We start from the raw sequence: 17,281 nt of genomic DNA, 5'->3' as shown, positions 1-17,281 counted from the left end.
AGAAATTAAAAATAATTAGACATTTGGAAAATGCTAACAACACAGCAAAATAAAAATATACAAATAGAACAACTAATTCAGACTATAAAGACACTCTCACTATAACCCTATAACAAACAGAATACTATTTAAAAATGGTATGAATAGGGGCACCCGGCTGACTCAGTAGGTAGACCACACAACTCTTGATCTCAGGGTTGAGTTAGAGCCCTGCACTGGGTATAAAGCTTAATTAATAAAAAAATTAAATTAAAAAAAATAAAAATGGTATGACGTAAACCTAAGAGTTCTTAGAAACAGTAATGCAATTGTCTAAATTAAGTATTCGAATACTTTCCATACTGGAAAATATGGCAGTGAATCTCTAAAAAGACATAAAGCAAAAGATGGTAAAAACACAAGAAAGAGATGAAAAATGTGTCCTCTAGAAAGGGAAATTTTTCTACTAGGAGTTGCAGAGAAAACAGAAGAAAATTCCAAAGAGCTGTAGAGATCACTCTCCAAACTAAAAACCCACCAAGGGCCCAGCAAAAATGAAAGACAATACACCAAAAGATACAGAAAAGATCCTAAAGCAGAAGAGTTGGAATGGCCACCTAACAAAACAAAGATCTCATACAAGAATCAGGCAACCTAACCACAATACTAGATGCTAGAAGGCTAAGAAATAATGCATTAAAAGGTGATATTCAAGTAAAAGCAAATTATTACTCAAATACGATATGACCAAAAATTTACTAAGGATGTCAGTAAGAGGGAACAGATGAAATACATAAAAATAATAGCTCTACTCAAGGAGCACAGTGAAGTTCAGGGATGACAGATGTTCAACAGGGCAAGAGGATGGCAAGCCCAGACAGGAACAAGACAAAGAAAGAGGGCTCTGGGAAGCAGATTTCCAGAAAAAAGGTAGACTGAATAGAACCAAATATCCCAGACCTTGAAAAAAGAAGCCCATTATAAGAGCATAGATATGCAAGTTAAATTTTAACCCAAAGAATAAAAACTGTTCTAGTCTCTATCCAAGGTTTGTATTTTAAGTGAAATAAGCAATTATTTCAGAAATAATGAAATGAATTTTAAGTAATAGATAAAAGGAAGAAACTGAAAGACATTAATTAGGGATATAGTGATGAAGACATGATTAATTTTATTTCAGATTTTAAATTAAAAAGAAAGTTAAATGTTCAGTCAATGCAAAGTAAAATTAAAATATACTTGGCTTTACATTATGTCAAGTAAAAGAGAGCAAAACTCAACTGTAAAAAAAAAAAAAAAAGTGTAAATCTCATATTCCCAGGGAACTATTACTCTATTTTTGAGGAATCCTAAGTTCTTCCTTTTAGGCAATCAAAATGTACCTCTCTCTAACAGCTACCTAATGGATCTAGTTCTTAAAATAGTCAAACTTCTTGGGGTCCCTGGGTGGCTCAGTCATTAAGTATCCAACTCTTGATTTTGGCTCAGGTCATGACTTCACAGTTCGTAGGATCAAGCCCCACATCAAGCTCTGCACTGGAGAGCTCTGACCTGCATGGAGCCCTGCATCGAGCTCTCTCTCTCTGCACTCCACCCCCCCAAATAAATAAACATTTTTTAAAAAGTCAAATCTCTTGCCAATGTGACAAACTCTCAAGGATCTATATATGAATTATGAAAGTTGCGGAGTCAACTGCTATTATATCCTACTCTTTCCATCTTCCAGCATTTTCTCTCCCCCACTAACATTACATCTCTAACTTTACAAATTTTTGTCTCTTTTCTGTTTGCTCTCTTCTAAACATACTCATTTTCACCAAAACCACTCTAATTGTACCTCAAAATGATATTTAATATTAACCATCACTTACAGAAATGGAAGTTTTATTCTTAAAGGTTATGCATGTTCTTACAAGGTTGATCAGTTACTCTAACAGTATACACTCTCTTAATATTTCGTCACATTTATATTACGACCTTGTTTCATGTATTAAGTTTGTATTTTCTTCTTCAAATGCAATTCTCAAAAATAAGATAAACTGCACAAGTTCATTGTGACTTCTTGTGATGGCACAAGTTAATTAAAACACTACCACTCAGAATAATAAACAAAAGGAGTGAAAAAGGACCCAAGTGCAAACATGGAATGAATTTATATGTGTACTTGGATCCACATTTCTAAATTTGAACAGTTTGCCACCCCCACAAATCAAGTATGGACAAGAACAATAATTAAAATCTTAAAACAGGATTTTACTGGATCAAAGGTCCACTCTGTTTAGTTAAATGTAATGTCTAATTGGAAATGCTGTCCAAGAGAAGCGTGAAGCCATAAAAACTTGTGAATGGGGCAGCTGGCTAGCTCAGTCAGAGGAGCATGCAACTCTTGACCTTGGGCTGTTGGGTTTGTGAGTTGGAGCTCTATATTGGGTGTTGAGATTACTTAAATAAAAACTTTCTAAAAAACATTTAAAAAGGACACCTGGGTGGCTCAGTTGGTTAAGCATCAGGTTTCAGCTCAGGTCATTATCTCATGGATTCTTGAGTTCTAGCCCTGCAATGGGCTCCGTGCAGGCAGCATAGAGCCTGCTTAGGATTCTCTAGTCTCCCTCTCTCTCTCTGCCCTTCCCGGACTCGTGTTGTCTCTGTCTCTCTCAAAATAAATCAAAATAACCTTTAAAAAAAAAAGTTGTAAACACCTTTTAATAAAGCTCAATGATCCACTAAAACACAATTATTTTTTCAGGACAAGTATAAGACAATTTTTCGGATTTTACATAGATGAATTCTGCCTCTAATGGTGAAGACACCCTGAAACTATAGAGTATGACCAAAGTTAAAACTTATGTGCCAATAAAGGGACTAAATCACACATTTGCTAAGAGGCTTAGAAAACCAGCCTTAACATGTATTATAATACTTTGTGAGGAAAGTGGCACAATCTAAAATTCTTATTAAACAAAACTGCTTGATGTTATTCATGACAGGAAAGTAACTATCACATGCATGCTAGTAGAAATTTTCCTTACATTTGAAAAAAAAATATTTAAATACACAATATGAATCAACTGTTAGCAAATACGCAAGACACCAGTAAGATTTTAATGACTTTCTGAGGTGTTTAATGTCCAAAAACCATATTACCGGAGGAACCTTTTTTAATTAAGTGAATGATCATTCTGTAAGCCATGATGTAACCTGCAAGGAATACCTTGGTTTCACTGAAGGGTACAAGAGCTTTCAGTGCTATTTGAATAAAAGGTACTCAGAATACCTAATATCTACAATATATGTCTTCCTGGTCTTAAGAAAATAAATGAAATTACAACCACTGAACATTTTTTTTCAATATACCATATAAAGAAATGGTTAAATACAAGATTTGCTTCACATTTATGAATCATAGCCATCCAAGTAAAAGGGGAACATGTTTGTAAAAAGAGAGAGAAAATATTTCTCCTCGACACTGTATATTGCCAGTTCTTGAAAAGCCATCTCAATGATTTTGCATACATTCTTCAAGTGGTATATATAAACAATATATTTGGTATCAACAACTTATTACTTGGGCAAATATTTTAATTTTAAAGATAACAGGATGTTTAAAGAATACCAGTAACTGTTTTGATCATCAAGATCAAACATTTCCCCAATACTTAATGATTTTCCTTACTGGAGCTTTAAAAAAAAAGTTTACTGCGCAAATCTAAACACCATATGCAAATACTGGAATTATGTACATGAAGAAATACTTTGGAGTCCAAAGCATTCAAATACAGATCAGAAATCTACTGGTGATCTCCCAACATGAAATGATTAGCATCCTAATTTTTTTACCTTGTACAGAGCCCTAAAAGTAATCTTCAATGTGTCTTTCCAATTTTTTATTCTATGATTTCTGGACACAGATGAAATATATGCAAGCCACTCAACTATGGCAACAAAAAACTGGTCCTTAACAACTACAGCAAATCAACTTGGTTAAGCGTAGCAGAGAACCAAGACATAGCAGTTATTTGTTTGCTAGTTTTAGCACTGTCAAAACCAGAGTTACAAAATAACTATAATCTATAGCTGTCACTGATATGAGGAATAGTGACAGGGTCATTTCCTGGCTAAATGTCCAGCAAGACAATTAGTAAAAACATATAGACCCATGTACAAAACATCTGGGTAAAAACTATATCCTTTTTATTTTATAACAAAAAGCTGAAGTAATATGTCAACAGCTGAAACATATATAAAAACTGTCCATACAAGGTTTTCACTAAATGGTTTATAATAAAAATTTCTTCTTCCCAACTGTCTCTTAAGTCTAAAATTATGTCAAAACAATTTTTTTTAATTTAAAAGATGGCCATTTTGCTATCATTAGAAAATACACAGTCCTTTTACTCAACCAAATATCCCAAAGGGCAAAAGAATTTTGAAGCAATCAAGATAAATGCCCTGACAACACAAAGAAATCTAACGATCCTAGACAGAAGTTTATTACTTAAAATGTCCTCCACAAATTCCCTTACTATCTTAAAAACATATATACTACATACATATTAATAAAAACAATTCCACTTCAGAGCCAAAATAAATAATTATAGCAAACAAATTTAAAATAAATTTAGAATAATTTACTTAAGTTCTTAAATAAAAAGATAAAGTTTATTAAGATAACAGAATCACAATCAAGTATTAATTATACCTCAAAAAATTGTTAAGTACTTCAGTAAGGATGTTCTAAGTCTTCTACTAACAAAAGAAATGTTCACCAAACTGAAGAGACTATTCACAATAGAAACTTTTCAGATCAATAAAAATCAATTTTTTAAAAAAGAAGGACAGGATGTAGGAATACTGGTATTATGAAAGGGCTGAACTTTTATAAATAAAAAAGTCTAATAAGATGATACATTTGCCAATTTCAAAACCAATTAACATCCTGAATAATAATCATATCTCCAGTAATAAGCATGTAAGTATTCAATAAATGTTTTTCCTGAATTTGGCCTGAACTGTGAAATTCTGCATACAACCAAGAACTGTCAAAAGCACTTGACAATAAAGATAATTAGGTACACTGTACTGACACAGGAACCAAAGTAAAAAACTTGAACAGTGCATACATAAAACAAAACTTTAAAAGCTTTAAGACATTTAGAATACAACAAAAACAATGTAAACCTAAGCAATAACACAACACCAAGTATGTAATTCAGAGATATACCATTAGCAAGCAATTCAAAAGACCTCAATATTAAAGAGTTGTTAAAATGAAGAGTCCTAGTATGGAGGTCTTCAAAATGTTGAGGTCTTCAAGCAGAGTAATCTGACAAATTTATGGATGAATAGCAGGTCAGCCTAATTTAAATATTATTATATTAAAATATTAGGAAATATTAAAAGAAAACAAAAAGTATTCAGAAAAATAGATATCAGAAGTCTAGGCTCATTGAAAGACAGATCAACACCACATAAACCTGTGAACTACTCTATGGAACAGTGAAGGGAAGCCTAACTTCTCCATGTAAAGCTGATTCCCCTTTAGTTAATTTTAGCTTACAGGATAGCTAGCTAATTGCCCCAAAGTCTGCTATAGTATTTGCTTTGCTTTATAAAAGAAAACCTACATATTTTCCACATATTAACATATCTCTGAGGTAATTCCTTATTAAGAATTAGTTTACCCTTACAAAAAGTTGCTATCCTCAATCTTTCAGTTCCTTCAACTGTAGAACCTAGAGCAGTGCTATCCAACAGAAATATAATGCAAGCCACATATATAATTTTAAATTTTCAAGTAGCCACTTAAAAAAAAAGGTAAATACAGATGAAATTAATTTTAACCATATATTTTACTCAACATATACAAAATATCATAAATGTAATCAACATTTAAAAAACTCCAAGGGGCACCTGGGTGGCTCAGTCAGTTAAGCAACTGACTTGATTTTGGCTCAAGTCATGATCTCACAGTTCATGAGACTGAGCCCTGCACAGGGCTCTGCACTGTCAGCACAGAGATTCCCTGTCTCCCTCCTCTCTCTCTCTGCCCCTTCCCCCTCTCAAAAATAAACATTAAAAAAAAAACCCTCTGATAAAATATATTTTATGTTCTTTTTTCATATTAAGTCTTTAAAATGTAAAGTGCAGGGGGCACTTAGGTGGCTCAGTTGGTTAAGCATCTGACTCTTGATCTAGGCTCAGGTCTTAATCTCAGGGTAGTGAGTTCAAGTATCACACTGGGCTCTGTGCTAGGCCTGGAGCCTCCTTAAACAAATAAATCTAATGTGCACTTTACAGCACATCTCAATTAAGACTGGACTCCTCTAAAATGATTAATAGTTGTATGTGGCTAGTGGTTACTATGTTGGACAGCACAGATCTAGAGTTCTTTCTCTGGTTTTGAAATACACATACAAAATGCCAAAATATCTGAAATGAAAGCATACAATATATTAAATCTGAATGTCTGGGAGGACACTGATTAAAGCCAATTCAGCAGTTCCCCTGGACTCCGCAGGTCTATAGTGACATAATGTTCCAATTTGCTAAGCAATCCCTATATACTAGAGACAGTCCCAGTTTATACTTTTTGTCATGATGTAATAAACAGCACCCCTGTAATTCTCAAAAAGTGTCCCCCTTTGGATAATAAATTATATGGTCACCCTATCAATATCCATAATATCCTCAAAGATAATTCCACACTTCTTGGAAGAAAATTTAAAGTCTAATTCTGATGTCTAGAAAAGCATTTCTAAATTCAAAGTAAAGAACCCTAAATTCACTACCCTCACAAAAAAAAAAAACAAAAAACAAAAAAAGAAAAAGAAAAAAAAGAAAAAGAATAAAAAAGATGCTGCTGAAAATTCTTTATTTTAAATTGCAGACTAAAAAAAAAAAAAAAAAGTAAGAATTACCTGTTGAACAAGGCATCTGGAAATTGGGATCATTGCTATCCAAAACAGGCAAACAGAACTGGTTACTTGCAGATCCTAGCATAGGATCCTTATCGCTGAGCATGTTCTTCAGCGAGTCCTCTAAGACATTTTGACTTGTACTAAAATCCTCACAGACTTCATTCTCCAGGTTGGATCCTAGAAATAGGGCATCATCTAAGTGTTCAGTAGGAATTAAATGATTAAATGTATCAACTATATCCATGAAGACTTCTGTGTGTCTTTCAGCCCTATAGAAAGACAAAAAAAATACCATAAGAAATAAAGCTATCAATTGATAATCACCTAAAACCAAATTATTTTAATAAGTTTTGAGTCTAAGAACACACTTAGGTATTTCTGAATTGTTTTTAAAAAATCCTCACTGTTGTTAGAATAAACATTTGGACGTGTAGAACGAATCTTTACTAAATAATGTTTCTTCATCATACATGTAGAATATCATTTTACCAGAAATCCTATTAAATGTTTACTCAATTTATTATTTTGAGGGAAAAAACTATGTAGATAATCCATTAATTTGATACAGTTGAAAGAATGACATGGCTTAAACCATAAAAACCATATGTTTTTAACCATAATCTGTTCATAAATTAAGAATGAGATACTGCTTTTCACAATAAGTCCACATAAAAGAGATAAAATCAAATCATATTTGTCCCATACCTATTCAAACGATAAAATAGCCTTGTTTTATTTACAAAGCATTTAAACCATTTAAAGAAAGGTAACAGAAAAGGAAATTTGTAGGGGTAGGAGGGAAAAATGAAATTAAACCAAACAAATCAAAACTCAAAAAAATACACATATACGCAGGCAGAGACGTGCACATACATGCATTTTAGTGGGGGGGGGTAACTCCTTATAGAATAAAATGGGATAAATAACAAGAAAACAATGCATCAGAGATTTAAATTTATTTTAGTGAGTTATGAGGTACATATAGATGTCAAGCTAGTCTCCTACTACATATACTACAAACTGCTCAGAAAGGTCATCTCATGCTCTAAAAAAGCCTCAATTAATCAAAAGTTGAACTATGAAAATAATACTGATTTCAGAAAAAAGGAAACCCAAGTACTTTGGAAGGTGGGAGAGGAAGGGCATTAACCAAAACATCTAATAATATTCAGTTAGCTAGAAAATCAACTAACCCAAAACATCTTGGCTTCCAAAATTCCAAGAATTTTTAGATTGGCTCCAACTCTACCAAAATTTCCTCAAACTGCCCTTGATCCTTTCCCCTATAAAAATGAAGAGGAAGTTCAGAGTTATTTGACAATTTACTGGGTATGTACTATATGCTGCCAACCATTTTACCTATATTTAGCCAATTTATTCCCAATGATAATAATAGATTCTCCACAAAAAATACATTTAAATAACTGGAGTGCCTGGGTGGCTCGGTTGGTAGAGCATCTGACTTTGGTTCAGGTCATGATCTCACAGTTCATGAGTTTGAGCCCAGCATGGAGCTCACTGTTATCAGCATGGAGCCCACTTCGGATCCTCTGTCTGCTCCTCCCCCACTCATTCTCATTCTCTCTCTCAAAAATAAATGAACACTTAATAAATAAATCTTTTCCAAGACAATTCACTTAATATAAATGTCCTCCCCAACCACAGAACAGCCAAGATTCAAACCCAGGTTCCTAGGCTTCACAGCCCATAGCGATACCTCTTCCTCTTTCACACTAAGCTACAAAACTAGAAACTGACTAGATTTGATTCATTAAAGGCTCTTCTTTAAAAATAATTTTCCAACAAACCAGTAGTTACATGGGTCCTTGGATAACAGAAGGACAGATTGCAGAGGGGACAGAAAGATACTTTGGGGGATGATAAAAGTTTCCTAAATAATGCATGTCTATACATCCATTGAAATTCATCAATTTGTTCATTTTAAGTAGAAAGTTTATTGTAACTCAATTTAAAATCCTAAAAAAAAAATGAAAAATTCCTCATTCTCACAAGTTAATCCCCTTCTAAATGAAGGGCTTCAGTACCTCTTCTCAAATTTTGCAATTTTACTTATATTGAAATATTAATAGGGGAGCCTGGGTGGCTCAGTCAGTTAAACATCTGACTTTGGCTCTGATCATGATCTTGCGGTTCATGAGTTCAAGCCCTGCATGGGGCTATGTGCTGACAGCTCAGGGCCTGAAGCCTGGTTTGGGTTCTGTGTCTCCCTCTGTCTGTGCCCCTCCTCCATTCATTCTCTTTCTCTTTCTCTCTCTCTCAAAAATAAGTAAAACATTTAAAAACTTTTTAATATATTAATAAAACACTGAAATGTTAACGATTTGATTCACATGCTGGCTATTTTATATGCATTCTCTAACTGTAACATTAAAAGAAAATTACAGCTCATAATGCTGATGAAAAGTCAGGAAAAGTTTCAATTCTCTAATGCTACCTGATCTCAGTACCTAAAAAAGTCTCAATTACCATACATCACCAATACTTCTACGAATGTTTTTAAGTTCCAAAAAATTTTAGTATAATAAATTTCTGGTATTTAAAAATAATTTGCAAAAATGTTACTAAATGCTTACAAAATTACATAGTTAAAACTACTGACAAATTAGTTTATCTAAATATGTTGGAATCCAAAGCCACAGGTCAAGACTACATCCTCTTCAAAGTTGCATCCCATTTAGTAATCTTTTTTTCTCAGATGAATCAAAAAGAAAAAAAACTTTCCTTCTAAAAAAGTATGCTGAATCTACTGAAAATGCACTCATTCCCATAACAACTCTAGTCTGATAAAATCTGCAAACTTCACCTGAAGTCCGTCTTTCTGTTACTACTGACTGTGATTTCAAGTGATGGAGACATTAAGAGCATTCAAAATTATGATCACAGTTCAAAATCACAAAGCAATAGGGAAGACCAACCCATTCAAAATATTCATTCACATTATTTAGTAATATTCACAATATTTAGTAAATAATGATCTAAATAAGCAATTTTTTTTCAATAGCACTGCTATTAGTGAACCATACCAAAACTCCTTTATAAAAAGTACCTTAAGCTGTGATATATTTCTTAATCTCAAAGGTAGACAAGTTACCTTTAAAAACAAATTTTTAAAAATATAAAAAGCAAAGCATAGTGTAAATAAGATGGGTGAACCAAACTTCCCAGTACAGCTTTTTGCCAAAACTGATATGACTTATAAAGTGTGGTTTATCTGGATTTAAATAAGCACATCAGGGGAAAGGCTTCCATGGTCAAATATTGAGAAGGACTAGTATAACAAAATTACATGTATTTAATAATACTTTTAACTCATTTAACACATGTTTACTAAGCAGTTACCATTGAGACATCTTTATGCCAAAGAGACCAGGACTCTTCCAACACAGAATAGGTTATAAACCTAGGGGCCCAAAGTAAAGAATTTCTATAGGAGACATCACAAGACCAGTTTTCTTGTAAAACTATTATAAATTAGTAAGACTGACTTTTCATAAGCAGCTCTAACCGGCTCTGGGGGCAATTCTAAGGAAGAATTCCAAAAATGATAGTATATAGCCATCTCCTAAAACTATCTTGAAAGTAACGTTTAATAGAAGTATAAAGAAATTTGTTTTAAAAAAATCGGTTTAAGATATAAAGTTCTCTGTATCAAAAATAAAATAAAATCTTCCATGCTACATTGGAAAGCAAGCATTAGGTCGACTGAAGAAATATTAATTCACTTAACGTGACCACACTAATCTACTAAATGCAATGTGGTTAACTGGGTTAGATCATGAAACAGAAATAGGACATAGTAGAAAAACCAGTAAAATCAGAATAAAGTCTGAAAGTTAAAGCAGTATACCAATATTAACCTCTAGTTCTGATAAAGGGCACTAGCATTATGTCAAATGTAACAATCAGGAAACTGGATGAAGGAACACAGGAACTCTATACAATGTCTGCAATTTTTCTATAAATCTAGAGTTATTCCAAAATAAGTCTTTTTAAAAACATGAACACTAATCTAAAATTATTCTGAACTTAAAGGAGGCACCTGGCTGACTCAGTCAAAAGAGCATAGGACTCTTGATCTAAGGGCTGTTAATTTGATCCCCACACTGGGTGTAAAGATTAAATAAATAAATAAGTAAACTTAAAAAAAAAAAAGAATAATTTTGAAAAGTATACTTAAAAATAATAATACGTGTGCCTGGGTGGCTCACTCAGTTAAGCATCTGACTTCAGATCAGGTCATGATCTCGCAGTTCCTGAGTCCAAGCCCCGCATCAGGCTCTGTGCTAACAACTCAGGGCCTGGAGCCTGCTTCGGATTCTGTGTCTCACTCTTTCTCTCTGCTTCTCCCCAACTCATGTGCGCTCTCTCTCTCTCTCTCTCTCAAAAATAAGCATTAAAAGAAATAGTATTAAACATAAAAATAAAATTAGGAGAGATACCTAGCAATATGTACAAAGAATATCTTTAAAATCTTCAAAAAAATAAAAATAAAATAAGAAGTCTATCTAGGGTGTATCTTAAGTGGATAATGATATATATACATATTCAATTAAATCAGTACTAAGAATTTGGGACTACATATGCTAAAACCAGGAATTATTTCCCAGTTCACAGTAACATCTCATGTTTACAGACCATAAAATATCTCCAGCTAAGTCAGAGAACTGTTTATCTACTTATTTCAAAATTACTCATTTATTCACATATTAAGGATCTACTTACAAAAGATTATAGGTATCAGTGAAACAAGCACCATTCAAATTCAAGGAACTCACAATATAAACATAGACATATAAACAACAGGTAAACATCACAAAATAAGAAAGTGTCATACTGAAGGACTGCAGACAGTTATTACAGAGGAAGGTGAAACTCAGGAGGCCAAGAATATCTAAGCAGGTGATTTATGAGCTGGATCCTAAAGGTCCAGAGGATACTCCAGGCAAAGGGAAAAACAGCATGTGCTAATTATGACAGAGTCTAGTACTAACAGACCATTTAAAAAGACTCAGAATACAATTAAAAAATAGTATTACTACCAACATTCTGAATAAAACGAATTCGAAGATACATCCCGCTTTAAAATACTTAATAACTCTCAAAAAATTACACTGCAGCCAATTTTAGTTTACACTGATAAAATCAGCATGTATTCTGTTTCATGGAAATAGAAAGCAAAAAGATTCAGAAAACACCAACAGCAAAAAAGAAAAAAAATTACACTTCTACAAAAATCCCCTTTAAATTAAGAATACATTAAACTATCTCAACTTTTCAGAAGCATCTTCAAAGTAAAACTATGTTTTATTATGTTATCTCCTTAAAAAAAAAAAAAAGATCTCTAACAATAAATCACTAAAGCTACCAAAGACCCTAACAGTTTATACTATGAAAAAGCTGTGTCTCATGCAATCTATATTCACATATATGTATACGGGGGTGCCATGGGGGAGTTACAAATATATTCAGGATATTATAATATCTATGACAAAAAAATAAACAGGGTAACAGTAATAGGGAGAGGAAGAGTGTTTCTATATACAATGGTAAATGAACATGTAAGCCAAAATCTGAAAAGAGGGAGTGATCCATGCACAAATGGGGAAAAGCAATCCAGGGAACCACCTAAATGCAAAGACCCTGGGAATGGAAGCTTGGTGCCTTATAGCCCTTATCCTATAGTCTAAATTAAGTTATCAATTCATGAGGCTTGCTTACCGTGAACAAATTTCTAATAGGCACTAATAATAGAAAAATAAAAGTACCACTACTAATAGTGACAAAAAACGTAAAACGATGTATTCTAATTTCACACCAAGCAATGTTCTATATGACTTACATCTGTAATTCTCAATCAGAGGTGATTATGTCCTTCCAGAGGATATCTGTCCATGTATGGAGATATTTCTGATCATCACAAAGGGAGGGCAGGCTACTGGCATCTAGTGAATATACTACAATGCATTAGGAAAGCCCCACAACAAAGAATTATCTAGCCAGAAAACTGCTAAGGTTAACAAACTTTGCTCTACAATTATTAATTTAATCCTCACAACAATGCTATAATTCAGTAAACAAAGAAAGAAAAAGAAATGAAAGGAAGGGACGGAGAAATTAGGATCAAAGAGATTAAATTACTTGCTATAGTAAGTGGTGGAGCTGAAATCTGAATCAAGAAAATTTCCTTAAAGAATCAATGCACTTAACACTACCCTATATTATCTATTTATAAAGTAAAATGCACTGAATATTTATTATGACCAGGCACTGTGTAAACCTAATGCAGGATGTCACTTAATCTTCACAACCACACAATTAAGCAGGTACTATTATTATTTCAAGTTATAAGAATGGGGCTAAAGCTTAGAAAGTTACCCTCAATATTACAGAATAAATGACACAGCTGGGACTCAATTCTGTTCTGACACAAAGGTCAGTTCTTAACCACCATAATACAAAAATATTAAATATGAGTAGTAACAGGTTATCCTCCAGGATAGAGAAAAGGAAAATCACTAAATGGTTAAACAGTGTGGTACAACACAATTCTAGAAAGTACAATTCTATAGAGCAAAGCAACCTAATCAACTGCTCTAAATACACACTTCAAATTCTACTCCAGTTGCACTGGTTAGAATCTGTAAGAAAAAACAAAGTTCATAACTTTTCTAATTCAGGTAAAATATATAAGAATCCAAGGTGTCTGCCATACTAAGACTAAAGCTGACTTAAGAATCCATAAAAGAACTATCAAGTACAAGTTGAAACTGGCAAAAGCATAATTACACTGGCCAACTAAACTAACTCCATAGTTTACAACCATATCGATATTAGCAGTTTGGACTGACCACAGAAACAGTGGAAGTAGCTCATCATTAAAACTATGGCATAGGTCCTAACAGTACAAGCTAACATGTACTTTTAGCATGCACTATGTGCCAGGCCCTACACTAAGTGCATGGTATGCATTATCTCAGTAGTTCCTCCCAACAACCCTGCAAGGTAGATGCAATTACTGTATCTACTTTAAGGAGGAGCAAATTGAGGCCCAGACCATTATGTAATTTGCCCATGAAATCCATGCAGTGTGATTCATGAATCTGCACATTTAAACTACTATATTTTATGCACTCTACTTCCATAACACATACTAATTTTTATTTTCTTAACAACTAACAAACTATTAAAAATACTAAATAGAAAGTGACATACCCTTCTTCCAAAATAAGTTAAAAAATACATACTTAGCCACTCCCTACACATAAAAACACAGTGGCTATCCTCGGTGTGTATAAACATCATTTTGGAAGTTATCAACTACAAACTCTGCAATTTATTTTTACAGTCTACAATTTTAGAATGTTTTCACATGGTCAACTCACACAAATTACGAATGAACCAAAAAAAGTTTAGCCATTCTGTACAATCTACTATGCCATTCAAAACTTCATGTAATAAAGTTGTATTATACTGATTAAAACCTCTGGATAGTATTTTGAAATTTTTATTAAGCAATTTCTCTTCATTCTCTCTCTTCACTGTACTACTGATCACAAAAATGAAAATTCCCTGACCATTAAAATGATCTAAGGGCACGTGGGTGGCTCAGTTGGTTAAGTGTTCAACTTCAGCTCAAGTCATGATCTTGAGTTCTTGATTTCCAGCCCTGCACTGTGCTCTGTGCTGACAGCTCAGAGCCTGGAGCCTACTTCAGATTCTCTGTCTCCCTCTCTCTGCCCCTACCCCGCATGGGCGCGCTCTCTTGGTCTGTCTCTCTCTCTCTAAAAATAAACATGAAAAAATATTTAATGCTCTAAATTAACACACAATCCATAGGAGAAAGTGCCGGTCTACACATTTGGCAATTTCTCACACAATGCCTTTTGTAATTCTTGAAATATCATCTTTTCACTTTAATATAATGATTTAACACCTAGAATCTTTGAATCTTGTTTCTCAACCTAGACTATTTTTCTTGAGGGTAAAAACAGCACCTGGGTCTCACATACTTTGAATCAAATCAATACCCTCAACACCTTTTCCCAGTATTCAAAGAGCAGCAATTAAAAGGGAGTATCTTTCTCAAACATGCAACTATGCTGTAAGGATCTAACAATTTGTCATTTTTGTACTTAAAAAATAAAATGTCTATCCTTCTGAAAAGATACTCCAGAATTTTCAGAGGTCCTCCAAGAAAAACTGAGAGAAAGAGAGCCCACGATATACTGCTTCACCAAAAAAAAAAAAAGGAATCCAATAGCCACTCATCAGAAATATTTCCTGAAATGCAGATGAAAGAAAATAGAAATCTGCACTCCAAGAACCCTAAATCTTCCTGAACTGTGGTGTAGTTATGGGTAATCCACAAACCTGAGATACTGATCAATAAATCTCATTATCTCATTAAAAAGTAGAAAAGATCTTATCTCCAGACAAAAATTAAGTAAAAAGGATTTCATGAGGAATATGTCAAAAACAAACAACAAAAGTGTACATTTAAGAAAGTAAAATGTATTAAAAAGGCAACACCATATTACCAAGGAAGATAACCATTATGTTTCAGTACTAAAAAAAAAATAGTATGTATAATTTACATTCACCAGTTTTTTCCAAGTATAATACATATTACGTGAAAATCTAAACTCAGGATAATTTTGCAATAATCCAATGATCACTTGCTGCCTTCCAACTTTTATTAATGGAGTTTTATTAATAAGGTATTACATAAATCAAAGATTATCAACCTTTAATTCCTATCTAAATACAATTTAAATTCTAATAGCATGGTTTTAAACGACTTTAACAGAGACAACTTCCTTTCCACTTTCTACCCTGAAATTTGCATTTAACTAACGCTAACTTTCACCTACATTTACACAGACCACTTCTCTTAGATTTGACTTATTTGAACGTGCAAGAGATGAGGATACCAAAGTAGCAACTAAAGTTATGTGAAGTCTATCCCAACAGCATAGAATGCATAACTAACTCAATGTGATAGATAGGGAAGTTCACTACCCCACCCCAAAGGATGCAAAAGCAGTATAATAAATTACATTTTCATGGTCTTCAATAAACGAACCTATAAAGCATGCAAGGAACAAGGGAAAACTGGTCCCATCAACTAACTCATTTGTTATCCTTTTGACAAATCAACGGTACAGCTATCAAATAAAGCTTAAAATCTATAGTTGTAATTCTGCATACTCAAAGTCTTTCTGCTAATTGAACTGTGTGTGGCTCAATCAGACCAACAATAGCTAAGTCCTCTCTTAAATTATGATTACTATCTTGGGGAAATGGAGTATGTATTTTAAAATAGTACTAAGTATAATGATAATGGAGAAAAAAATCATTATTGTAATATACGGCAAACAAACAGAAGAATTGGACAGAAAACAATAGTACTAAAAAGGTCGAGTAGTAGTAAAAACTACTATTCGAAATAATCTTTACACAACACCTCTTGAGCTCTGGAATGAGGATACAAATTCAAAAACAAGAATGCTGCAAAGATTTCTTGGTTCTTCGAATCATGTCTCTTTTTTACCACAAACCCATCTACAAACATTTTCACAATCCCAAACACTTCATTCAAGAATCAAAAAATGATAGGAAATGAATGAGTAAAAGAGTAGTTGTGGAAGATCTCAAACAACCAGCTTGTAAAAGCGAAGACAAAATCGACCCCAAAATCGTAACTAAATAGTACAATGTACTAAGTGCTCCCTGAATAGTTTACTGTATCGTTTTTGTTATTTTTGGCTTAAAATAAGGTAGTATTTGGGAAAGGCTCAATAACCAATGTCTCCTTTTAAATTAAGTATTTCTACATGTAATGAAGAACAGGAAAGGTAGATATCAAACGGCTGTTACCACTTACTTTAATCATTATCCATGATCATAATCTGCAAACGATTCCTAAATAGCACCAATGATCATGCATTCAAACTGCCTTGAATCATAGTCTCTAGAAAATAGCATTTAAAAATGCAAAGATGGGAAAAGGTCAACGGACCCGCCAACACATTGCTGGGGAAAAGAAGGGAAACAGGACTGTGTGCGGTACTAACATTCTCTCCCTTTCTCCCTCCTCCCTGCCCCCCCATGTCAGGTGATCAGTATTTAGCACCATTAACACGCACGTATCGACAAGTGGTTCATTAAATTACTCGCATTATTCCGAAAGTCAGATTCTAGGCTTCCCTTTTCAAACTAAGCAAAAGGACTCTACAGTTTGGGTCCCGAGCACAAAAGCGCGCGGTAGCAGGAGGATGGGTAGAGCGCCAACTCCCCCCTCTCCAAAAGCTGGGACAGGGCTCGGCCTCGCGGCAGGGCCCAAAGCTCGAGGCCGAGCTCCCTCG

At 33.7% G+C, this 17,281-nt stretch overlaps 1 protein-coding gene across 2 annotated transcripts in view; it reads right to left on the bottom strand.

The window, feature by feature from the left end:
* PHF3 (PHD finger protein 3) overlaps positions 1-17,281 on the bottom strand; it is an 82,235-nt gene that overhangs the window by 64,325 nt on the left and 629 nt on the right. Inside the window, exon 2 of one of the 2 annotated variants that reach the window (XM_077769087.1) lies at positions 6,897-7,165. The exons of the other annotated variant lie outside the window; for it this stretch is intronic. Within the exon in view, the coding sequence (XP_077625213.1) occupies positions 6,897-7,140 (244 nt within the window). The 5' untranslated portion in view covers positions 7,141-7,165. The remainder of the gene's footprint in view (positions 1-6,896; positions 7,166-17,281) is intronic. 2 annotated transcript variants of the gene reach the window in all.

The sequence above is a fragment of the Crocuta crocuta genome, unplaced genomic scaffold (genome assembly GCF_008692635.1).
Source record: "Crocuta crocuta isolate KB4526 unplaced genomic scaffold, BGI_CrCroc_1.0 scaffold205, whole genome shotgun sequence".
Classification (NCBI taxonomy): domain Eukaryota; kingdom Metazoa; phylum Chordata; class Mammalia; order Carnivora; family Hyaenidae; genus Crocuta; species Crocuta crocuta.
This window is presented reverse-complemented; position numbering and strand designations above follow the sequence as displayed.